Genomic DNA, 25,978 nt, shown 5'->3' with positions numbered 1-25,978 from the left:
GCTGGTCTGCACTGAAGGGGGTTCTGGATCAGGGTGGGGGTTGCCTTGAGGGGTGGGGCCGGCCTGGGTGAGGGGCCTGGGGCGGTTTGCAGGCCGGCCACGCCCCTCTCGTGGTGGGGGTTCCCTCTGGGAGGCATGGCCAGCCTGGGTGAGGGGCTGAGGGCCGTTTTCAGGCTGACCACACCCCCTTCAGGGTGGGGGTTCCCCACTGGGGGGTGTGGCTGGCCTGGGCAAGAGCCTGAGGGCCATTTGCAGGCTGGCCATCCCCCATTGGGGTGAGGGTCCCGCGGGAGGCGTGGCCAGCCTGGGCGAGGGGCTGAGGGCTGTTTGGGGGCGGTTTTCAGGCCGGCCAAGCCTCCAGCTTTATCTGGAAGGACATCCGGAAGGTCTCCGGAAGGTGTCCTGGTCTAATTAGCATATTACTCTTTTATTAGTATAGATAGATTACTTGACTACATATATGTGTAGGTTTATTTCTGGGCTCTCTATTCTGTTCCATTGATCTGTTTTTATGCCAATACTATACTGTTTTGATTAATACTATAATTTAGTGTTACTAAGACTTCATGAATAACACTTCTTAAGAATATTTTCTTATGTGATACTAATGACATGGGCAAGAATTTGTGATTTAGTAGACATTTTATATTTATTTACTGGATAGTCTATAAACCCAGGGTCTGAAAATGTGATCTATGATCTCATAGGAGTCCCCATATTTTTTCAGAAGGTCCACAAATTAAAACTGTCTCCTAATAGTAAGACACTATGGGCCTTTTTTCCTGTGTTGATATTTGTAACATATATCTGATGCTGTAAAAGTAATGAAAGCTGAAATTGCCAGTGTCACCAAATTGTACTGATAGTGTATTTCTTCACTGTCACACAATTTTATCTAAAGAGCCAGTTTCATTAAGAATGTCATTGATGAAGCAATAAAAATTATTAATTTTATCACATCTCAACACTGTGTATACAACTTTTAATTATTCTGTGTGATGGAATGGGAAGTATGCATGAGGCACTTCTGTTGTGTTGCTAGCTTTACTTGTAATAGTGGCTGACAAACTGTGGTTGCTCAGACTTGATTATTGGCATACATTTTCTAAAAACTGAAACAAGTTATTTGATCCCTGACAGTATTTGTTGCTAATAATAAAATTAGAGCTTTTCAGTGAGTTAGAATTTTAGAAAACTTTTATCACTGACCTTAACAGATTTGTAATTCTTAAAAAATCAGTTGAAGTTGGTGGTGATGTTAATGAATGTGATTTTGATACCATGTAATGAAATATGTCAACATTTGGAAGATCTGCATAATTCAGTGAAGCAACTGTTTCCAAATGATCAGTGCATGATGTTACAAAATGATGCATGGATCTATTCAAAATACAGAATAGATCAATGGATTTTAAGTAACAAAGTGTAAAAAGTTCATTTGTATGGTTTCAGATTTTACATTGCAAGTGACCTTTAAAAAACTATCACTTGTTAAGTGTTGGTGTTGTTATCAAAGAAGAATATCCACAGTTATTTGAAAAAAAGTTAAAATATTTCTTTCTTTCTAACTAAATATCTTTTTGAGGCCAGATGTGTTTTTTCATATGCATCAACCAAAACAACATATTACAACATATTGAAAACCTAAGCAGATATGAGAAAACAACTATTCTCTATTAAATCAGAATTTAAAGTTTTGTAAAAATGTGAAACATTGCCACTCTTCTCACTACGTTTTTTTGAAAATAGAATTATTTTTCATAAAAGTGTGTTATTTAAGTTAACATGAGATGGGTTTATTGTTATTTGAACATGACTTAATACATAAATATTTTAAGTTGTTAGTTTTAATTTTTAAGATGGTAAATATCAATAGATATAACCCATATAAAAAGCTTTATTAAGATACTTTTTTAAGAGTATAAATGTGTCCTGAGACCAAAATGCTTGACAACTTCAGCTATAAATTTAAAATTTTTAAATATTTATATTTTTTGTGTATATAAGTGAAGAAGTAGAAGAATTTACCTTGTGAATTTCTTTGCAGGTAACATGTATTCTGGGTTTTTGTTGTTGTTTTTGGTCTACTTCTCCATCCAGACGTTTAGACTTGAAACTCTACAATTTAGCAAAGCAAAAACTGAATTATTTTGTAAGCCTGTTGTTAATACACTGTTTTTAGCTACAATCTCAAACATTTTATTTGGCATAGCAATTTACATTTTTTTAAATGTTGTTTCTTCTTAGCCTCTACGACTTGATATCAAGAGAAAGCTAACTGCTCGGTCTGATCGAGTTAAGAGTGTGGATTTGCATCCCACAGAGCCATGGATGTTAGCGAGTCTTTACAATGGCAGTGTGTGTGTTTGGAATCATGAAACACAGGTAGGAATTTTTAAGGACTTTATTAGAAATGCTGTGTTAGACTATGTTTATAATGAGAAAGAACTATAGCAGAGTCCAGTAGCTGTGTTCAGATTGCTTTCTCAAATTGTTACAAAGTATTTTCAATAAAGAGGAACATAGCTTGTGGGAGACACTGTTCTGGGCTTGTATTATGCAGTATTTAAATGTTAAATTATTATGTATGGAGCATTAGTTTTTCTTTGAGATTAAGGAAACCGACACCAATATGAGTACTTGCTCCAGAGAAAGTAATTAATAGTACTTAATTTTCCATTTAGTGAATATTTTAATCTCAAGAATGGGATTTTAAAGTTTTTCTCCCAGTGCTTAATATGGTATGTAGATAACTTTCAATCAGCCATACAGATTTTAAATTACATCAGAGAAATATTTGTAGTCAGCTTTTGATTACGCATATTAGAATATGCATTTTACAGAATATTTGCCTTAAATGCTTGTTTTGTTCTCTTTTTCATATGAGTAAATAATGTATCCTTCAAATTAGTTTATCTCATATTTTCTAATCTTTCGTGACCATCCTTAATCTTTTTCTTTCAAAGTACAGAACATATAGTCAGCACTTTACCATACAGTTATGTCTGCTTATACAGTAATTATCTGCAATGTCCAAGGTTAAGTTATTAAATACAGATAAAAATTCACATATTCACATTTGAGGAATTTAAGATAGCAAAATAGGCTGAGGGAACCAAGGTCAGGAGTAAACCGAAAAATACTGTTACAGCTTTATATCACTATAATGAAACAATAATGACTGCACACTAAATCAAGACCCCATTGGTGACATTTTATGCACATTGACACTTAGTTCTCTGCTGCATCCATGTGCCTAAAATATTACCTGACCCATTGTAAGTGCTCAATAATTTTTTGTTGAACTAATGAATAATAAACATTCCATTTATTACTATATTACTATTTCTTGATCTCTGTCTTCTGCAATTTCAGAGCTTTATCTTGTGAATTCCTTTTGCCTTGATGCAGATATCTGCATTCTGTTTCATGTGATTTTCTTTTCTTTTTGGTCTACTTTTTCATCTAAATGTTTGAAACCTTTCTGATTTTATGCTTAACAGATATGCTGATGCTTCCCTTCACCCCCACCACACTTCCTACTTCTTTCTAGGGATCCCCTCTGTCGGCTCCATTTAGCTATCTCTCAGCTCTGTACTAATTTCTAAAACCTTGGTGTATTTCCCTTACCCTTCTCTAGGCTTTACTGTAACATAATTCTACTTTAGGCCATCTACTTTGCCTTGATTTTCTCTTTTGTACCCTTCTGTGCCCTGCAAGCCATCTGCTTGTGCTTTCATAATTTATCTCATCAGTAGTAAATTGTTTAATTTTCTTTTTTTCAAGAATGGAGGTACTATAAGGGCAGGGATTATCCTAGTCTTAGTTCCCACTATTGCTCCAAGTGCATACCTGGCAGTCAGGCTCATTGTGCCTACTCAGTCTTTGTTGAATGGTTCATCTATTTTTGGTTTTCCCTGATTTTGTTCTTTCCTGTTTATCACCAACAGGAGTCACTTACCACTCATGTATAATTGGAAGCAAAATTCTTGAAAAAAATAAAAAGGGTTTTGGAAATGAATTCAAATGTACTTGAACTTCAAATAAGAAGATATATACTTTTTAAGGTGGTGGCTACAATGGTTAAAAAATCAGTATGTTAGAATTTGAAGCCATCCTGCTAATTAAATGATATGGGCAAGCCTTTCAACCATGTTGAGGCTCAGTTTACTTATCTGTAGTGAAGATGAGATTGTTTCCTTCCCTGCATCACAAGCTTGTCAAAAGGGTTAAATCAAATTAGGTAAAATTGTGTATGAAACCTGTGTGTTTTAGAGTAAGGAGACCAGCTCTCATGTCATCTTTACCAACTACAGCATTTAACGTGGACCTGAACCTTGACTATTGGTTCTACAGCTGTTTTATTTTTACTGCTCACCAGATCCCTGGATTTGTTGGCTCCTCGTGAGTTTTAGTGAATTTGTCTGTGATCTTATAGATTGTATTTCTATCTGTTCTCAGTGTCCCTGTCACAGTTAACTGATAGCAGCTGTACAGGTTGGAGTTAATGTCCCCAATTATTCAATATTTTAAGAAGCTTCCCAAACCAGAGTAGTAGGCTTAACAGTTCTGATGAACTAGTCCCTATTCTTTTTGTTTCGTTCACATGGTTAATCAGTCAGTAAAATGTGCTGTTTTTATTACTCTATGGTACGAAAAAAGAGATTGAAAAACGATAGTTTGATTTTTCAGAATTTTAAAGAACAAGGAATCACAGTGGGAGAACAAAGAAATGCATTCATCCCTGCTCTTTCTAGGAGTGTCTCCTAGTTTTTTACCTTTATCCTGTGTATATTACTCCTTTTGGAGCAACTTGAAGGAACATCTACATCACTGTTTCTCTTTAGTTATTTCACTAAAAAGAGATAAATAACATTTGTATGGAAGCATACGCTGAAGTGTATAAAAGAATTGTTTCTTGTTTGTGAGTTTATTTTATGAGTTTATGGGTTTCATTTTAAAAAGAAGAAACTAGGAGCTAGTTCATTGAACAGATACTTATAACACACTGGTTGTTTTCCGGTCAGTGTTTTAGACTCTGGGAATATAGTGGTGAACAAGATTCCTGCCCTCAGAGAGCTTGGCAGGAAGGATTGATATTAAACACATAATTATAGTGGTGCTAAGTTATAATAGGGAAGTATAAGATCCGTTGGGCGGGTTTTCAGGCAGAGGGAACAGGAGTAAAGGTAAGTTTGGGAGTAGCCAAAGATGAAGCTGGAGAAGTAGGGAAATGCCGGAGCATAGAGGATCTGGAATTTCATCTTGTGAACATTCACTTTCTTTTATTTTTTATAAGTATTTTAACTTTGAACCTGTTAAAAAAAATGATCTATTTCTTTTTAACTTGACTGCTGAGCTTTCATATTTTAGCCTAATAATATTTTTAAATTAGATGTTTAAAATAGAATAGATTTTTCAGTTATTTTCCCATAACTCAAAGTGTATATTCTTGTTAAATTTTAAAGACGCTGGTAAAAACATTTGAAGTATGTGACCTTCCTGTTCGAGCTGCAAAGTTTGTTGCAAGAAAGAATTGGGTTGTGACAGGAGCGGTAAGTAATTATATGAATTTCTAATCCCATTTTCTGAATTGGTCAAAGATTATGTAAATTAGTTGCAGAATTCTGATTCTTGATTTGTTTTGTAAATTAGTGCAATGTTTTGAAGCATGGGCTTTATACCCCGAGCCTGTAGTATATTTTTTCATGCAATTTACTTCATAACAGTAATGATAGTTTTTAAATTTCCATTTCTAGGATGACATGCAGATTAGAGTGTTCAATTACAATACTCTGGAGAGAGTTCATATGTTTGAAGCGCACTCAGACTACATTCGCTGTATCGCTGTTCATCCAACCCAGCCTTTCATTCTCACTAGCAGTGGTAAGAGGTGACCTCTTTTGGTCATGTGCATCTCTTAGAGTAATTTATTTTCATTCACTGAGACATGTAATTCTTTACTGCTGCTACAAGTAGAGTTCTAATTCCAAGCAGCCTTTAAACTATTTAAATCCATTAACTTGATATCGATGCTGCGTACTTTTTATATTTTAATGAAATATCAACTCTATTTAGGATTTGTATAGCAGAATTGCTTCAATTCCTGTCGGACGATCTGAAGGTCTAGATGCTTAAACATGTGAACAGACAGCTCATTTACATGCTGATGAGGGAGCTTTGGGCAGATTGCCATATACCCTAGTCAGTTTTACCTTTATGTTCGACTAGTTTGCTCCTTGGTATTATGTATAAAACAGTGGACCTTTTGGAAGGCAATTAAAACAAGTTGCACTGAATTGGTAATATCTCTTTGAAACATTTTTAAGTTAAAAATTGAGAAGTAATTCAAAACTTTTAAAACCAATTTTGTAGCATAAGAGAACTGCTTATTCCCTAATAGTCATTGCCATCATTGTTCAGTCATATTTACATTCTTTTTTTTTTAGTGTTTTTATTCATTTTTTTAGAGAGGAAGGGAGAAGGATAGAGAGATAGAAACATTGATGAGAGAGAAACATCATTGATGGGCTGCCTCCTGTACGCCCCCCACAGGCGATCTAGCCCTCAACCCAGGCATGTGCCCTGACCAGGAATCGAACCAGTGACCTCTTGGTCCCTAGATCAACACTCAACCGCTGTACTACACCACCCGGGCCATACTTATATTCTAATCAAACTTGCATTACTCTTTTGTCGTCCTGTAAAGCTCAGAGTCTGTCTTAAATTTTTCCATGAAATTTTTATATTTGTTATTAGTAATTTCTCTATTTTATCTCTACTTTTCTGAAGAGAGTTGTTTATTCTTAGAATAAATAAGGATTTTGAAATATCTACTCAAATCTGACACTGTTTCTGTAAGTCATAAAATGATTGGTGTTCTGCTGCCTTAAAAGGCTCAGAGATTTCTTATTTCTGAATGAAACAAACAGAAATTGCAATTAACTTGAGAATTTCTTTTGGCCTAGATGACATGCTTATTAAGCTCTGGGACTGGGATAAAAAATGGTCTTGCTCACAAGTGTTTGAAGGACACACCCATTATGTTATGCAGATTGTGATCAACCCCAAAGATAACAATCAGTTTGCCAGCGCATCTTTGGACAGAACTATCAAGGTAGGGTGTTTACTATTTGTGTCAGTTATGATTATTGGTGAAATGCAGTGGTTTTAGGTATTGTACTCCCTGCTGCCCAGAAAGTTGTTCCCATCTTTGAAGTTTCTCTCAATAGCTCATTTTGAAGTCAAAATAGGACTTCATTTTGATCCAGAAAGGCATATTCTGTTTAGAAAAAATATTGTGGCAACTCAGTGTTCTTAATGAAGAGGTGTCTTACCATGTGGAAGCGATATTTTGTAAGACTTTTAAACCTCTACAAACCCAGAATTTTAAAAATGCCCACATCTTCTCTTGGTTACTATTTCCTCTCCGTTTAGTGTATTTGTTGTTGACCTTTGCTGATTATGAATCTGTTTATTATTTAAATTTTATCTGCCTCCATTCTCTTTTTCTTACTCTATTTCTCCATACTGCTGCCAGATAACTTTCCAAAACATGGATTCTAACTTACCAGTTGCCAACCTAAGGATAAAATTCAAATGCCTAATGTAGAATACAGTGGCTTCTCAGCTAATATTAGAGATGTCTCTTATTACCCTGGTCTAGCCACCATTCTCTATACTAGTAGATACCATGAATATTCACAGAACCTTACCTTATTTAGCTATTCCCTGTGCCTGCAGTACGCTTTACTCTCCCTTTCTGATTTATTTTCCTCTGGTGAATTACTCATCCTTCAAGGCTTAGCACAGTTATTTACTCTGAGACGCTCTCCAGACATCCATGCTCATCCCATTCATTCCATTGCCTTTTGCCTCTCCTAATGGCTTTCACATTGAATAATAATGTGCCTTTGGAAATTTTTATTCCCTGAAATGTTGATGTTTGGGGCAGGAACTGTGTGTCACCCTCCTTCCCCAAACAGATGCTAAAAATGTATTGCAGTCAGTGCACTCATATTCCTTTTTCCATTACAATATTTAAAATATCTCTGTGCATAGATTTAAAATGACATATTGCATTAACTTTTGCTTACACGTGTATGCTTATATAACATTTTTTCTTTTATACATAACTAGAGGCCCAGTGCACAAAAATTTGTGCACTCGGGGAGGGGGGTGGTCCCTCAGCCCAGCCTGTGCCCTCTCGCAGTCTGGGACCCCTTAGGGGATGTCCACCTGCTGGCTTAGGCCTGCTCCCTGGGGGGAACGGGCCTAAGCTGGCAGTCAGACATCCCTCTGGCAGCCTGGAAGCCCTCGGGGGATGTCCACTTGCCAGCAGGGAGCAGACCTAAGGTGCAGTCGGACATCCTTAGCGCTGCTGAGGAGGCGGGAGAGGCTCCCACCACCACCGCTGTGCTGGCAGCCGTCAGCCTGGCTTGTGGCTGAGCAGAGCTCCCCCTGTGGGAGCGCACTGACCACCAGGGGGCAACTCCTGCATTGAGCGTCTGCCCCCTGGTGGTCAGTGTGTGTCATAGTGACCAGTCATTCCCAATCTTTCTGCTGTTAGGGTCAATTTGCATATTACCTTTTTATTATATAGGATGTTGTATGTTAATTGTTTGACAATTTAATTATTATTAAATGTTATATGTCTGAACATCTTAAGGTTTTTTCCTTTCATTGCATTGTCCTTGCTTTTGATATGGGTTGGAAACTTTGAATTAAACTTAGTGATTAATTTTTTTCACTAAATTTGGTATATCTTGAGAATAAGAATTGTCTTGTCTTTGGCTGTAGTAATTTGTTGTATACAGTACTTGGCAAACATTTGTTTACACATCTTTATATTTCTCACGGTCTCCCAATATATTTGGCACTTATTAAATATTTGTAAAGATAAAGTCAATACTAATGCTGTAGTAATGTTTGACTACTTTCCCAAACTTTCACTTAAGCAGTAATTTTCTCCTTTTACTAGATCTTATTAAATTTCATTAGCTTTATATTAAATCTCTCATAAAATCATTTTCTACCCTTAAAGTTGTTCTCAAAGTGTAGCCTGTGGGTCACCTGGTGTGTCTGTTAAAAATCTAGTTTCCTGGGCTCATTGTAGAGCCACTGAATCATAATTGCTAGGGATTAAAGCCTGGAAATTGGCATTTTCAGATTATACCATAATGATTCTGCCTCCTGGAAATTCAGGTAAAGTGAGAAAGAACAAAGACAAATGGGTGGAAAGAATGAACATTCTTTAGCTTCTCTCTCCTGGGCTTTCACATTTTACGTACGCTTTCACATTTTACATACTTTGTCAGAGGTATGGTAGAGCTGTCTCCTGAATAGCAAGACCCCATACTGACTGGCAGGCGCTGTTGCTCTCTGAAGGTGTGGCAGCTGGGCTCTTCATCACCAAACTTCACTTTGGAGGGACATGAGAAAGGCGTGAATTGCATTGATTACTACAGTGGTGGCGACAAACCATACCTTATTTCAGGTGCAGATGACCGTCTGGTTAAAATATGGGACTATCAGGTACATTTCTTTTATAACTTTACTTGACATATGTAAGATGTGCTTCTTACTGTTTCTTATAGGACAGTTAAAACTTGGATTGTTGAACTCTGTTCATAGTGTAATAACTTAAGGCCTTAGTATTTTACCTAAACTGTGGTCCCAGAATCTCCCATAAAAATGAAAACAAATGTCTAACACAATTTAAAAATAAAATGCTGTCATATTTATTTAATAGTAGAAATTAGAAATTTTGGGCTCCTGGCTGCCAGAGCGCTCACATAGGCACTCAGAAGTCATCACACGGGGCACCGAGGATTGCAGTGCATGTGGCCCCAGCAGCTGGTGTGCGATTGAGTCAGTTGTGAGATCCAGAGCTGCTGACCCAGCCGGTAGCCTACCAACCCAGGACATAATGGTGGGCGCTGGGCTGTGGGAGTCGTGAACTGGCCACATCATAAGAGCTTGGCCAAGCCATAGCCCCCATAGTCTCCCGTCCCCAGCCAGCAAACTGCCCCCACGGCCACGCCCCTGACCCTGTCCCTGCACTGCTCTGCACTGTCTGATGGCCTCTGCCTCTGGTGCCGTGGCGGAGCACGAGCAGATCCTGGTCCTCCACCTTCCCACAGAGCTCAGCCTTTACAGAGGTAGGCACTACAAATCTTAAGTTGCGAAATCCATCCGCTAGGATACTGTGTGAGGCCCAACAGTGGAATTATTGATCCGGGCTGACTGTGATAGTTTCAGTAATGCTGCAGCCTTTTCACTATGATCCTAATGAAGAGTAAACACAAGTTTATGGTACAATTTTTGCTCCACCAAACATTTCAGATATAGGCACTGTGTGAAAAGAGGCAAAAACCTAATGCATTAATGGATTCTAAATTGAGGTGTGTTTTTGAAATGCCAAGGAAAATGATAAATTGAATGATATGGAACCTAGCAAAGCTGTTCTGCTGAGTGCATCTAAACAAGATGGACCCATGCCAAGACCGCACAGTGTTTCATTCAGTGATACTGAAACAAGGAAATTCATGGAAGTGTAAAAGACTTCAGGGAGAAATGATGAAGCTGTTAGAAGAAAATCGACAGCTGAGAGATGAAGGCTTAAGGCCCAGAAAAGTAGCACACTCAGATAAACCTGGATCAATCGCACTGCATCCTTCAGCGATAATGCCACCAGTCCTTTTCCTTCACTTCTTGTAATTGCAGCCATTTTCATTGGGTTCTTTCTAGGGAAATTCATCTTGTTGAGTGAAGCATGCAGAGTGCTATTTCTTGTATTTTCTCTTGACCAGATAAAGATTGGTTTTCCTACCATTTCACTGGTAATGTGCCCCCGGTGACCACTTTTTATGTGTGTACAGCTTCATATAGGCTTTGCCTTTAATCTCTTACGGTTAGAAAACACAATAAAAACAAATTGTGTATTACCAGATCACTAGCAGATGTCAGTTGCACATTTAGTCATTTATGAAATTCACAAAAAAAGAAATGTTCATTCTTAGTGGTTTTAATAAGAGTTCAAGAATTGTTCAGTCTTGTAAATATTATTTTAATAATCCCTTTAAATTTTATCTGTTGCTCTTCTCAAAATATTATTTATTTAGATTACTAATGTCACTCATTCAGGAAATGCCAAGAGGTATTCTGTGAGGAAATGGTACCTCTTACAATGTAAATTTTCTCCTTTATCTTTGCTAATATCATGGCAGAATTTTTCTTTAATGTATTTTTATTGATTCCAGAGAGAGAGAGAGAGAGAGAGAGAGATAGAGAGAGAGAGAGAGAAACATCAATGATGAGGATCCTGCACACCCCCTACTGGGGGTGGATCCTGCAACCCGGGCATGTGCCCAGACTGGGAATCCAACCGTGACCTCTTGGTCCTTTTCTTATCCCTTGTGAGGCAGTTATTGACTAAATTTTTCCATCCTTCTAATCCTGTCCCATGGTATTTCACATTAAATTTTTCCATCCTTCTAATCCTGTCCCATGGTATTTCACATTAAAAGAAAGAAAACTATTAACAGATTTTAAAAAAATTTATCATTGGCAGGCTTCTGTTTATATTTGAAAACTAGCAGATGAATGAATGATGTCATGATATAGCCATGAAACAACCATTTTGCCACATAGACTCTTATAAACCTAGTTATGAACTCTTGTTACTATAGTTTTTATCTTCAAGATTTTGTTAAATTTATTTATTTATTTTTTGCTTCTCACATAACAATTTCCCTGAGCAGTTTAATAAAATGAGACCTAGAAGACCATTTTTGTATTTAAATACAGGATAAAAGCATTCAAGATACTTAAGAATTTAGGGGAAAATACTCAGATGCAAACCAGAGATCATGTATGTGTGTGTGTGTGTGTGTTCATTTTTAAATGTGATATTTACATTTACATTTGCCTGTACTATGAAATAATAAGAGGAAATATGTATACACAAGATAATTCTATTTCAAGAATGTCTATACTGAAAACTATTTAGATTGTCATCACCACTATAATTTATATGTCTATGCACTGGCAAAATTAAGGATGAAATAGTTACTTGTTTTTCACTACAGAATAAAACATGTGTGCAGACACTGGAGGGACATGCCCAAAATGTGTCTTGTGCCAGTTTTCATCCTGAGTTGCCAATCATCATCACAGGTTCAGAAGATGGTAAGTTGGAAATGTATGCTTATAATTACTAAGTGGATATTTAGGTCAGGTAGACCCCTGCATTGTAATTGGAGTTTTCCAAGAAATTTTAATACTTTTATTTGAGTAGAATACTTAAACTATAAAAGAGTAAAGGAATGGCATCATCATCCTAATGTGTTTTGACTCTATTACTCAAATAAGAGGACATCTAGAAGTCCTAGAGAAAAACTGAACAAACCTGTGCTTTGGTGCATAAAACCTGGGGTCAAATTCAGGTTCTGCCACCTCATGGATATGGCTTGGGCGAATTATGAATTGGGAATAGACATACCTACCTCACAGGATTACAGTGAGAGGATGAGGAGAAATCACATGTATAAAGCACCTGGCACACAGTAAGCACTGTAGCCAGCAGGTTATTAACTCACATTAAAATGACATTTCTTAGTTGATTATTAATTTTCTATTACTAATTTATTTATGTCACTTTATAAAAAGTTAAGCTACCATGTCAGGAAGTGTTTCCTGTTTGCATCTGGTTCACCTGACAGTTCATTGTTGGATATTCAAATTAAAAGCGAGTATTCCCATCCTTCTTTTTAGGAACTGTGCGTATATGGCATTCAAGTACATATCGCCTTGAGAGCACATTGAATTATGGAATGGAGAGGGTGTGGTGTGTGGCCAGTCTGAGAGGGTCCAATAATGTCGCTTTGGGCTATGACGAAGGGAGTATCATTGTTAAGGTAATCACTAATTATACCGTTTCTGAATAGGTGAGCATCGGGGAAGCAATCATTGTTTTTAGTACAGTCATTTTCCAAGTCACCAGTTTTGTTAAACTGCTACTGCTTTTATTAAGCACAAGAGAGTAAGCACTGGAGGTTTGAAGCGGAAGAAAGGAAATGTTTGTTTTGTTGTGGTTTTGCTTTTCCTTTTCATTGCTAAGAGTCATTTGTCATCCTTCCAGCTTGGTCGGGAGGAACCTGCCATGTCCATGGATGCCAATGGAAAGATAATTTGGGCCAAGCATTCAGAAGTCCAGCAGGCCAACCTAAAAGCAATGGGCGATGCTGAAATTAAAGATGGAGAAAGATTGCCACTGGCAGTAAAGGATATGGGCAGTTGTGAAATATACCCTCAGACTATTCAGCACAATCCTAATGGGCGGTAAGCTGTCACCAAAATCTCCTTTTGAGCTTCCGTGTGTGCCAGAGCAGGTTTGAGGAGCCACAGAATGTACACTCCTCCCTGTGGTGGGCATCCCTCACTGAGCTCTTGCCCTGGCTGCACAGTGCTCAGCACAGCTGCCAACAGCCATACCAGTGGATCGAGGTGGCATGCCAGGTAACACATACTGCCTTCCTGGCCTGGTCCCACCACACAATTTTGAACAGTTACTCTTATTCAGATGTGTTGGGTTTGTGTCCTTGTGGTCCTTTGAGAGCAAGGGTCATGTCTTACCCTGAGGTGCAGTAGGTGCCCTCTCAATATTTGCTGACTCAGTGCTCTTAAGAAGAAAAGCTGGCTCTGAGATTATATATATATACACACACACACATACATGTCCTTTGAAAAGTTTTGGGATTGGCAATAACTTTTTCTTTTTCTTTTTTGGTAATTTGAACCATCAGTTCTATTTCTCTCGTAAGATTTATAAATCACCAAATATTTTATGAGAGAAGAGTTGCTAGCACAATGAATTTAAGCCTGTGGAGCTTTAAAATTTATTTTAGCCCAGCAGGTGTGACTCTGGTTGAGCGTCAACCCATGAATGAGGAGATCACAGTTCGATTCCTGGTCAGGGCACATGTACGGGTTACTGGCTCAACCTCCAGTAAGGGACATACAGGAGATAGCTGATCGATGATTCTCATCATTGATGTTTCTATCCCTTCCTCTCTCTGAAATCAATAAAAACATAAAATAATTATTTTACAGTAGATGTGGGCATTTTATAATGTCCTGAGTATTAAAAAAAGACAAAGTATGTAAACCAAGTATGCTGCCTAGTTCACTAAGTGGTATTTGTAAAAAAGTCTTCTTATGAAGATTAAGAACACATTATATATTTTCTCTTTAATATCAAAAGACATTTTTTGCTGTAAGTTTTGCATTCACCTTTGGCAGTCCAATAACAGCCAATACAGTATTCTAAATTAGAAATTGTAAAGAGTTGCTTTATATCTATTGAGAAAATTTTGACTATGCAACATTCTATTTATACTCATTATTTAAATGCTAGAATATCCTGTTTATTTTGATAAATTTAACATTCATTAAAAACTGGAGTGAGATTTATTTTTTAATATTTTTATTGATTTCGGAGAGAAGGGGAGAGGGAGAAGGAGAGAAACATCAATGATGAGAGAGAATCATTGATCAGCTGCCTCCTGCACACCCCCCACTGGGGGTCGAGCCCGCGATCTGGGCATGTGCCCTTGACTGGAATTGAACCCCGGACCCTTCAGTCCACAGGCCAACACTCTATCCACTGAGCCATACCAGCTAGGGCTGGAGTGAGATATTTTTTTCATTTGAATGATCACGGGTATTTTGTTTTTTTTAAAAATATATTTTTATTGATTTCAGAGGAAGGGAGAGGGAGAGAGAGAAACATCAGTGATGAGAGAGAATCATTGATCGGCTGCCTCCAACACGCCCCCCAGCATGTGCCCTGGCCTGGAATCGAACCTGGGACCCTTCAGTCTGCAGGCCAACGCTCTGTCCACTGAGCAAAACCGGTTGGGGCTGAATGATCAGTTTTAAAATGAAGATAGTCTTGCATAAGATAGTGCCTTTTTTTTTTTAATGTTTTCTTATTGATTTTTATAGAGAGGAAGGAAGAGGGATAGAGGGACAGAAACATCAATGAGAGAAACATTGATTAGCTATCTCCTGCACACTCCGCATCGGGGATCAAGCCTGCAACCAGGCATGTGCCCTGACTGGGAAATGAACCAGTGACCTCTTGGTTCATGGATCGATGCTCAACCACTGAGCCACAGTGGCAGGGCAAGATAGTGCCTTCTTATGGTGTAAATGTAATGAGCAAAGCGCTAGGCATCTTGGTGTGCAACAAATACTGGTTAAATATTGGAATCCTCCCTATGCATCTCAGCTATTCTCATCCTCCTGTTGATAAGAGAAAGCCACTACAGCAGTAACCCATCTTCATAGTGGGTTTTGGATTTGTTGGGTAGAATATATCTAGCTCTGTATTCAAAGAAATGTATAACTTTAAAAGATACTAGGTTCAGTTGTAACCGTCAACTGAAATAACATGTTATTAGAAATATTTTACATAAATATGAATCATTATTTCTTGTACATGTCATTGGTCCTCTAATTCCCTTCCCGGCTTCCATAATTTCTAGATTTGTTGTGGTTTGTGGTGATGGCGAGTATATCATCTACACAGCAATGGCTTTGAGAAACAAGAGCTTTGGGTCTGCCCAGGAGTTTGCATGGGCCCATGATTCCTCAGAGTAAGTAGGCTGTGTGATTTCCAGCTTGCCCTGATTGCAAATGCTGTTCTGTGTGTGGTTGGGTCAGAGAGGTTCTTGAGGGCAGTGTGTGCTTTGCTTCTCCGTGTTAAAGAACAGCTCTCACCAGAGCTGCCTGTTGGAAGGGTAGAGTCAGAGGCAGCTGTGCAGCATGAGTGCCTTTGCCCTTTCTATGTGCAGTACTGAGCTGGCTCCCTCCAACTGACCTAACCATCCCATTAACTGGGGACCCAGTACCCATTTCCTTGATGGGAGCCCATTGCCATGCCTGGTGCTTATGGGTGCAAGGCACAGTAGGCCCTCAAATTAGGTCTTTGGCAAGTGACCTGGGGTGACCCTGTGACCTGGCGTCCCAAGGTGCTGCTGCCCCTTTATGAGCTGCCTGAGGGAGATGCTATAATCTGATGTCATCTTGACGAGAACTTCATTGAATCTTTTTTAAAATACATTTTCTCTTATTTCCCATTCTTAATAAAACAAATTCTATCTTAATTCATAATGTCCATAAAATGTTCTCATTAAAAACAGGAAAAGAAAACACTTAACTCTGAATTATTATACTAGAAAGTCTCCGACCGGTTCCTTTTTTATTCCAGTTTGGTGCTTGTGATAAACATTAGGGCTTTGTCGTTGTTAGACCACACACGGAATTATATCTTCAGTTTTCTTAGTTTTGTTTCCCCATATTTTGTGTTGCCTCAGTATTGTGTAATAAGATGTATTTAAAAAAAATTTTTAACAAAAAAGATTCACTGACAGATAAGGAATTGTTTTGATCTTTTCAGAAATTTTCTAAATACACTCATTCATGAACAGTTCCCTATACTAAAAGGTACTTTGTTATCATTTAAGCAAAATTATAGTTCCTGAATTGCCTTACCTCTCTCAACATACCGCTGCCTCTCGTGTGGTAGTTCGCCTTTTTCAGCTTTATCCAGCCAAGACACTGCACTGTTCAGCATCTTTTCTGTCTTGAGCACAGCACTTGTCAATGAATATTCTTGAATATCCAGCAACGGCCATAGCCCCTCTTTTCAGGAGGCCTGAATATATGCAATTTTCTTAAGTTTTTGCCAAGCATGGTTGACTAGTGAACCACTTATGAAAGTTTTTTATTTTTTAAGTCACTTTTACTGAAGTATAATTTATACAAAATATTTTAAGTGTACATTTCAGTGAAATTAAACTGATGTATGCAGACTTTAACCATCAGCACAATCAAGATACAGAACATTTCTATCACCTCAAAAATGTCCCCATGTTTCCCTTAGCAGTCAGCACTCACCCCTACTCCCAAGCCCCAGGCAAATACTGATCTGCTTTTTTGTCACCATATAGATCTGTCTTTAGAGCTTTGTATAAATGGAGTTACATGGTGTACACTCTCTTGTCTGGCTTCTTTTACTCAGCAGTGTTTCTGAGATTCACCCATGGTTTCATGAATCAGTAACTGGTCATTGTTTTGCAGAGTAGTATTCCATTGTACAAATATACCACAGTTGGTTCAATAATTCACCTAATGGTGGACATTTAGGTCTTTTTCAGTTTCTAAAATAATTTGTAAGCCCTAGTAATCTGTGTAATAGTGTGAAACCCATTCATAATTTGTCCAACTGTTCACTGAACTCTTAAGGAAAAATTATATTAGCAAATCTTTAAATATTTTATATTTATGCATAACTATATTTGAAGATACTTGTAACATTTGATGGAATTATGATTTAGTATATAATATGCTATGTTTGCCTTCTGTTTTTCCTCCCAGGTATGCAATAAGAGAGAGCAACAGTGTTGTAAAGATATTTAAAAACTTTAAGGAAAAAAAATCATTTAAACCAGATTTTGGAGCTGAAAGTGAGTGTTATTTTTATATGATACATTTTTAGAAGCTTTGTAATGGCTCGATTACCATCTAAATAAAAACCTTTTTGTTCTTTTCAGGTATCTATGGAGGCTTCTTATTGGGGGTCAGATCTGTAAATGGCTTAGCTTTCTATGACTGGGACAATACAGAACTCATACGCAGAATTGAAATTCAGCCCAAACATGTGAGTTCCCTCCATTGTTTTGTGGGTCCCTGTACCGTGCAGTCCCTGTTCCGTTGTGTTGGGCATAGCACCATTTACCCCAGGACTGCTTAGCAGCTCGGAGTTGTGGTATTAAAATAAGATAGTAGCTGTTGGATATTTTGAAAAATACAAAGTTATACCAATGCCAAGCACTTTTCATGTTTTAAATGGCTCCTGCCTGACTGAGAAAAGCATGCTTTGAAGACAAAAGGTCCGAGAGTCCCACTCATTTCAGAATGTCTTTTCCCACTCATTTCAGAATGTCTTTTCCTCCTTTCCCTGATAGTGGCTGCTTAAACGTTAGGTAACCGTCTCCAGTGACAAAGTTTTCTACTTTAGAACTGCCTGCTCCTTTGACAGCTTTCATTGTCAGGAAATTATCCTTGGCAGCAAGTCCACCTCCCTCGTCATGTTTCTGTCTTCTAGAGCATGCACTCTCAGTGGGCAAAGGGGCAAAAACCAGTTTGTGAGGGGTGAAAAAGCTTAACTTTCTATCTATAAAGTGTAAGTATGCATATGTATATGTATGTATTGTAACCTGTATACCATGTGCATGCATTATAAATAAACGTACAGACAGTAGTATCTGTGGTATTAAAATTTCATAGGGGAAGGTGATTATGAAAACTGTCTAAAAAGTTCAAGGGGGAATTGAAAATTGATAATGCGGGAGGGTGTGAGAAACACTATTCTAGAACAATAGGGAATGGGTTTCTGCTCTAAATTACAGCACATCTAGTGAACACTGATGCTCTCCTACCTGTCTCCCTACGTCTGTCCATTTCTAGGCTAAATAGAACAGCACTGCCCTGTCCACCTTCTCAAATGGATGTATATGCACACTGTATTAAATTGCTAAGTATATACTTACTATAAGATAAATCTTGTAAGACAGAAAGTGTATGCAATTTATCATATCTACGCAGAAATCCAAAATCATTTGTTTGTGTTTTTGTCATGTTGCAGATTTTCTGGTCTGACTCTGGAGAGCTAGTCTGTATTGCCACTGAGGAGTCATTTTTTATCCTTAAGTATCTGTCGGAAAAAGTCTTGGCTGCACAGGAAACACATGAGGGAGTTACTGAAGATGGCATTGAAGATGCCTTTGAGGTAATTGCGTCAGCACAACTTTAGTTTTGCTTCTGAGTGATTTATATTCTTAGAACTTCACTCATTTTAACATTTTAGTATAAATTAGGTTTTGGGGAACTAAGCATTAAAGGAGTTACAGTAAAATGTGAAAATTAAAATATTGGCTTAGAGATCAGAGTCTAAAAGTATTTATATTTAAAAGAAATTTGTGCTTTGATTTTAGGAAATCCTTAGACTAGTTTAGATTATCTTTCAGTAAAGAAATTTAGAAGGTGTTTTGGTTTTAAGACAGTTTGGTCACAGTGATTTAAATGAGCTCTCAAATGGTAAAGATAAATAATCTATTGTGGAGATGTCCTGGAAGATTTTATGAAATACTTATTATGCTGGTTTCATGTGTGTTAGGAGTTTAGATAAACACTTTTTTAATCACAGCTTTGACACAACAATGAGATTTTACATTACAAATACTCATCCAGGATTCTGTTCTTAAATGGAGAAAGCAGATAGAAATTCCAAAGATAGATTTTCTTTCTTTTTTAAAAAATACGTTTTGTTGTGTGTTTTTTATTGATTTCTTAGAGAGAGGGAGAGGGAGAGAGGAATAGAAACATCAGTAATGACAGAGAATCATTGATCAGCTGCCTCCTGCATGCCCCGTACTGAGGATCAAGCCCACAACCTGGGCATGTGCCCTGACCAGAATCCAACTATGACTTCCAGGTTCATAGGTTGATGCTCAACCACTGAGCCTCACCGGCCAGGCTAGATTTTCTTTCTTGAAATAGGATTTTGTTTTTACTCTGCCTTATCTTAATTATATTTTTTTTGTTACAGGATTTCTAATGCTGAGTAAGGTAATAATAGACTTTCTTTTTTTTTTGTAGGTTCTTGGTGAGATTCAGGAAATTGTGAAAACGGGGCTGTGGGTAGGCGACTGCTTCATTTACACAAGTTCTGTGAACAGATTAAATTACTATGTTGGAGGAGAAATAGTCACCATTGCCCACTTGGACAGGTAGCTGAGTATTGTTTTGCTTTTGCCTTAAGCATCCTAAATTTAAAAATATACTTTTTAAACAAAACCTATTGCTGGCTTATAGGAATGATAGGCCTGATTTTTCAGTGTTATAGTTTTAGTAGGTTGGCAATTGCTAACCAGAATTACATCAATCAAATGGAAAGATTTTGAGCTAGAGGCAAAATGTGGGGTGTGTATCTGTGTGTACTGATTTGGGCTAAATTAGTTTCTGTTTCTAATACAGAACGATGTATCTCCTGGGCTATATTCCTAAAGACAACAGGCTTTATCTGGGGGATAAAGAACTGAACATCGTCAGCTACTCCCTCCTGGTCTCAGTGCTGGAATACCAGACGGCTGTCATGCGGAGGGACTTCAGCATGGCTGATAAAGTCCTTCCCACCATTCCCAAGGAACAAAGGACCAGAGTCGCACATTTTTTGGAAAAGCAGGTAAGAGGTCTTATTTGCTTATTTAAGTTTTGTGTGTTTTTTAAAACCAGCAATTAAAAAGAATGTCAGTATAAATTGGAAAAACTTTAATTGCCACTGATTTCCTTATGGCAATGGAGTTTTCCTGCAAATGTAAGTCACTGTTACACTCTTCCTTCTCCTTCCCCTACATCCTTGGTACCCCATTTAAATGTTGGGGGTGATTATCAGTCTTTCCTTTCTGTAGACTTCTTTTCCATCCTGTTACTATTTTCATTTCTATACTAGAGCTTTCTTTCCTAACTGGCATTTTTTTTAATGGTAAAATACACATAACATAAAATTTAAAATGAGTGATACGTCTTTTTTTTGATGTGGTGTTTTTGTAACCAAAGTTATATGGGCATGAAGTTTTACAAGGCTTATGAAAAAACAGCCCTCCCTTCCCTCTCTCATTTCTACTTTCTAGAAGTAATCACTTAATTCATTTAGCTGACTCTGTATTTATTTCCATGCTGTTTCTCAACTTTAGACATTTCCTATGACTTCCCACTCTAGCTGAGGATTTATCTGTCTTTCACCCCGTCTGCTTCTCCCACATACATGACACTTTCCTATTCCTTATCCTTCCAATATAATTATATCATGAGTTTGAATAGATCAGTATCGATGTTTACATTATTATGGCTATCTAAACACTGTTCATAGCTGAGCCATGTGGTATATTGTAGCTTTCCCTTCCTGCAGTTGTTTCCCTGAAGTTAATGATTCTCTTTTTTAAAGTTTGCTTTTTTTTTTTTTAATGTACTTATGATTATTCTTTCTACTCTGCTGGTTCTCCAGATTTTCCTAACATCTCCTTTCAGTATGTTTAGTCAGCTTCAGTCTGAACTGGTTTTTCTGCTCTCATCATGGATATCCCCCTTCACCATCATGTTGGGGCTCCCCTTGGCCTCTCTCTTGAGTTGGATCTATTGTTTCCTGTATCCCCTAACTTCTTACCTGGTTTTTATGTCCTCATTTTGCTGGAGCATGTCCTTCAGTAGTTTCCTGAGAAAGGGTCTATTGGGAAGTAAATTTTTTGTGACCTTGACTGCTTGAAAGTGCCATTGTTCTACCCTATACCATAATTGACCACTTCACTGGATATAGAATTCAAGGTTGGGGTAGTTTTTTCTCAGAATCAAAGATACTGTTCTATTGCTTTCTAACGTCTAGTTATTATTAAAGTCTAAAGCCACTTATATCCCTGATTCTTGATACCTGATCTGTGTTTTCTCCCTGGAAGCTTTTTTTGGATCTTGTCCCTATTGTTCTGATATCATGATGGTGGGCCTTGAAAGGGGTCAATTATTATTCATTTTGCTGGATATTAGATGAACTTTTTTAACTGGAGTTTTAAGACATTTCTACGACTTCCCACTCTAGATGAAGAATCATCCTTTTCATTTTTGAGTTTTAAAAATCATTTCTCCAATGATTTCCTTTGCTTTATAGTTTCTCTTTGTGGAATTGTTATTCAGGTGTTGGATTTCCTGAACTGGTTTTTTCATTTTGTTATTTGTGGACTTTTAAAATCTTGTTTATGGGTAAAGTTTTTCTTCTCTCTCTGAGGATATGGTAGTTTCTCTTTGTTGTAGTTTTGAAGTTTTCTTTTGCCCTACATGGTAGGTTCCCTACATGTTAAGTTACTACTGTTGGTTCATTTTGATCTCGTTAGGGATTTTCCTCAGGTGTCTGGTGATCCTTGGGCACTAATTTAAGAGTAGAGGTGTAAGAAGCAGATCAAAAGGTCTGAGTTTGTGAGTGGGCTTATTGGGTATGAACTCACATGTGTCAGTATCTTCATCTAGTGAATTTAATGACTCATTTATTCATTTAATGAGCACTTAGCATTGTGCCAGGCACTCTGACATGTAGCCCTCACTGACATTTTAGTGATTTTAGTATTTTTAGGTCATACCTTTTAGGTCATACCCCTTGGGCTGGTTATAGTTTACAGAAAAGCTCCCCAATCACCACCATGCTGGGGGTTAAGTAGAAAACAGTTTAGTGTCTCAGTATTTAGTATTTCATTTAGTCTCCACATCCATTTTCATATTCTTTCCTCCAGGTGCGCAGGGTATCTCAGACGAGATCCTTTCCAAAAAATCTCGTGTTTCGTGTGTATGTCAAAGGGTGTGAGGGAGAGCAGTGGGGACCTGGGATATCTAACTGCTTCTTATGTGACCTTCCAGGCAGTTTTGTTTTAGCACTACCCTTCACGAGACACCTTTGGGGGTTCTGGGGTGTAAATTGGGTGGTTTTCTCTGCTGTGTTCACTCCTGATTGAGGATTTTCTCTAGTGTTTCAGCTGAATCTTTATACCCCTCCACCAGCTTTCCAGCTTCCAACATTTTGCAACTAATGTCTCCTCTGCCTTTGTATGTGTTGTTGGGAGCTTATGCCTTTAAAAAAGAATCCCTTTAATGTCATTTCAGTGGGGATTTGGAGGAAAACAGAGGGTATTTAATCCACCTGATTTCACTGCTTTGTCCTTGCTTTACCTGACTAGTTCCATAGATCTTCCATCCTCCTCTCTTAGACTTTATATTGTCTACATTAGTGCTAGGGAAGAAGAGAGTACCGCACATTATCCAGAATGCTTGTTTACTCTCTACTCATGGACGAAGAGCTTGTATAGTCTGAAGAGTTAAACATTTTAAACAGGACGGTACAGCCATTCTGAAGATCAGCCAAACAACTCTGAAAGCTCTCCAGTTCCTCCGCGCTGACCACCTTGTAACTGAGCATTCTCCCTCAGTCCGATGAAGTCGGAGCTTTTGTCTAACACACCACTTCTCTAGAGCTGAAGAACTTGCCCATAAGACAGACCTCTCCAGTACTGTTTGTCTTGGGAGAGAAGCTAATTTAGAAATTACAATAGTTGGTTTAAACACCTGTTTCTGATGACAGGAGTGGAGCAGGGGAAGGGATACTTGCTGATGAATACACTGGACATGAGACCGACACTAAAGCATAAGTAATGACAATGTCAGGAGCTGGAAGCAAATGTTTGCTAAGTGACCTGCAGGTGTTAGAAAATAGGAAGATTTTACCTTTTACTTTTTTCTTTGAGGGACTGGTCTAGATGACCTCTAAGACCCAGTTTAGTGAGATTATAAACACCTAGGTCTACCCCACTGTCTGCCTTTTTAAAAAATGACTCTTGTTCTTTCAACTTCCTGAAATCCATTTTTTTTGACACTCTATTTACTTTTGCATTTGATTTTACGTTGTTTTACTCGAGTTTATCTAGCATCTGTCAGCTTCCACTGCTGAGAGAACAGTAGGCATTGTGTGACTGAATTTTCTCTGCTGGGGTTCTTATCAGTTAATGATTCCTTCATTTTTTTCCTGTCTTCTCATTGGAGTATTTTGTTACCTGTTACTTTTGATTCAAATGGGCTTTCTGTGTCAGCAGGGATATTTATTTTAGTTTGAAAAGGAAGTGGATGATTTGCTGAATGCATGTGTTTACATACAGATTACACACGTTTTTTAATCTGTTTAGGGTTTCAAGCAACAAGCTCTTACCGTATCCACAGATCCTGAGCATCGCTTTGAACTTGCTCTTCAGCTTGGAGAACTAAAAATTGCATACCAGTTAGCAGTGGAAGCAGAGGTATGTACTAATAACTGATAGGTCAGTATGTCTGTGTGTTTAGTATAAATTGCAAATTAGACTCATTTTGCTGAGGTTATTGTCTCTTTGGTCTTGTTTAAGAATATATTATGTTAATCTTTGCATAAGCTTCATGCATTATATTGGCGATATTCTTAGCATTTTAATTTAAGATACGAAAACACTTTAAAGTCTTTACAGATCTGTTTTGGAAGAGAAGGAAAGATGTAAGATAGTAGGTAAACTTGTCTGAGAACTTTAAGAGTGCAGGTATAGCAGTAATTTGCCAGTATCCCAAACTAGTGAGAAAGATGTTGGTTTTAAAGAAGGGTTCTGATATTTTGATAGTTTAGTGACATTTTATGAATCTTTGCAAGTTGAGGGCTTCTAGTTGTGGTTTAAGTCTAGCATTTACTGGTAAATTCTTTAGTTACATTAATATCACCCAACTGTGTATTTTATTTGTTTTTTGAGAAGCTACAAATGACAATATTATTAAATATTTAAGGACATAAATAATTTTGTAATCTTTCAAAAAATGGTATTAAATCACTCATTAAAATTGTAATCTAATTACCTTGAAACTTCTATTAGGTGGTTTATTTTCACTGCAATTACAAAATAAAAATATAATGGGTTAATTATTCATGTATCATTAAAATTGATTTAATTTTGTATGTGAATTTCCATTTCCTCATTATACATTTTGTCATTTCATTTTATTTTGATTGATAGAACCAGTTTAATAAGCACAGCTCAATATAGTGAGGCAAAAGGTTTACAGTTGAGTACATGAAAGTTTATTTTTGTATTATTTTGTATTGTATTTTCCATATGAATTCCTATAAACCTACTTTTGCCCCACCCTGTGATCTCCCATTGTCAGCACCGAATTGTTCAGGTTAATAGAATAATGTTGATGTTGGAAATTCAAATGTTTATTTCCAAAGATAATTTAACATGGAAACTTTCTTACAGTCGGAACAGAAGTGGAAACAACTTGCTGAGCTTGCCATCAGTAAATGTCAGTTTGGCCTCGCCCAGGAGTGCCTGCACCACGCACAGGTCTGTTGCTGTTGGCCACCGCCTCTGGAAATGCTAGTATGGTGAACAAGCTAGCAGAGGGTGCGGAGAGAGATGGCAAGAATAATGTGGCATTCATGAGTTACTTCTTACAGGGCAAGTAAGTATTAATCCAGGGTCTGAAAATACAGTAATTAAAAGCACTCTGGAGCGGTGGAGTGAAGAATGAACCCTACAGAGAGCTGATGCCTGGCCAGATAGTGTTGCTAGTGGTGGCAGTCAGGACAGTGCTACCTGGTGGCACTCACCTTCAGCGAAGGATGCTCTTAGCACACTTGGTCTAAATGTTTGAGGAAAATGAGCTATTCAGGAAGGCTCAATTAGGAGAAATTCCTCAGCAGCCCTACCACTTACTGGCTGAACCATTTTATGATGGCAGGAGGTTACTTGTATTGTTCCAGTTAGTACCTGAATGGCAGATGATTTTACCCAAATTGGGTAATTCTGATCTGTTCATGGCAATAAAAGCTGAAGATACCAGTTAGACTTGAGTCCAACTGTAAAGCATGAAAATGTCACGTTAAGTCTGGCAGTTAGTGCAGGCCAAATCATTTCCACACTAGGTGACCATGTTATGAAATAAAACACAAAAGTGTTCATTAACCTTGTCTTATATGCTAACTTTTTTTGTTGTTAATCCTCACATGAGGATATTTTTCCATTGATTTTTTTTTTTTTTTTTTTGAGAGAGAGTGGAAGGGAGAGGGAGAGACAGTATCATCGATGTGAGAGACACATTGATTGGTTGCCTCCCGCATGTGCCCCACCCAGGGTCAGCAATCGAGCCTGCAACCGAGGTATGTGCCCTTGACCAGAGCTGAATTCAGGACCCTTCAGTCTGCAGGCCAACACTCTATCCACTGAGCCAAACCGGCTATGGCCTACATACTAACCTTTTAAACCCCACACTAACATAAAACCTCTCAGTGTGCACCCCCACC

The 25,978-nt window shown here is 37.8% G+C and overlaps 1 protein-coding gene and 1 pseudogene across 1 annotated transcript in view; both read left to right on the top strand.

The window, feature by feature from the left end:
* The window catches only part of COPB2 (coatomer protein complex subunit beta 2), a 36,208-nt gene that overhangs the window by 7,643 nt on the left and 2,587 nt on the right, over window positions 1–25,978 (top strand). The window contains 17 exon segments of the mRNA XM_014451054.2: window positions 2,248–2,385; window positions 5,469–5,555; window positions 5,760–5,886; window positions 6,969–7,117; window positions 9,388–9,534; window positions 12,090–12,189; window positions 12,775–12,917; window positions 13,142–13,341; window positions 15,549–15,659; window positions 17,443–17,531; window positions 17,619–17,725; window positions 18,713–18,856; window positions 19,726–19,856; window positions 20,104–20,311; window positions 23,844–23,954; window positions 24,933–25,014; window positions 25,017–25,137. Coding sequence (XP_014306540.1) covers window positions 2,248–2,385; window positions 5,469–5,555; window positions 5,760–5,886; window positions 6,969–7,117; window positions 9,388–9,534; window positions 12,090–12,189; window positions 12,775–12,917; window positions 13,142–13,341; window positions 15,549–15,659; window positions 17,443–17,531; window positions 17,619–17,725; window positions 18,713–18,856; window positions 19,726–19,856; window positions 20,104–20,311; window positions 23,844–23,954; window positions 24,933–25,014; window positions 25,017–25,137 — 2,195 coding nt within the window.
* LOC102433002 lies at window positions 9,541–11,052 on the top strand (annotated as a pseudogene).

The sequence above is a fragment of the Myotis lucifugus genome, unplaced genomic scaffold (assembly GCF_000147115.1).
Source record: "Myotis lucifugus unplaced genomic scaffold, Myoluc2.0 scaffold_8, whole genome shotgun sequence".
In the NCBI taxonomy this organism is placed as follows: Eukaryota; Metazoa; Chordata; class Mammalia; order Chiroptera; family Vespertilionidae; genus Myotis; species Myotis lucifugus.
Note: the sequence above shows the minus strand (reverse complement) of the source record. Positions and strands in the feature narration are given on the sequence as shown.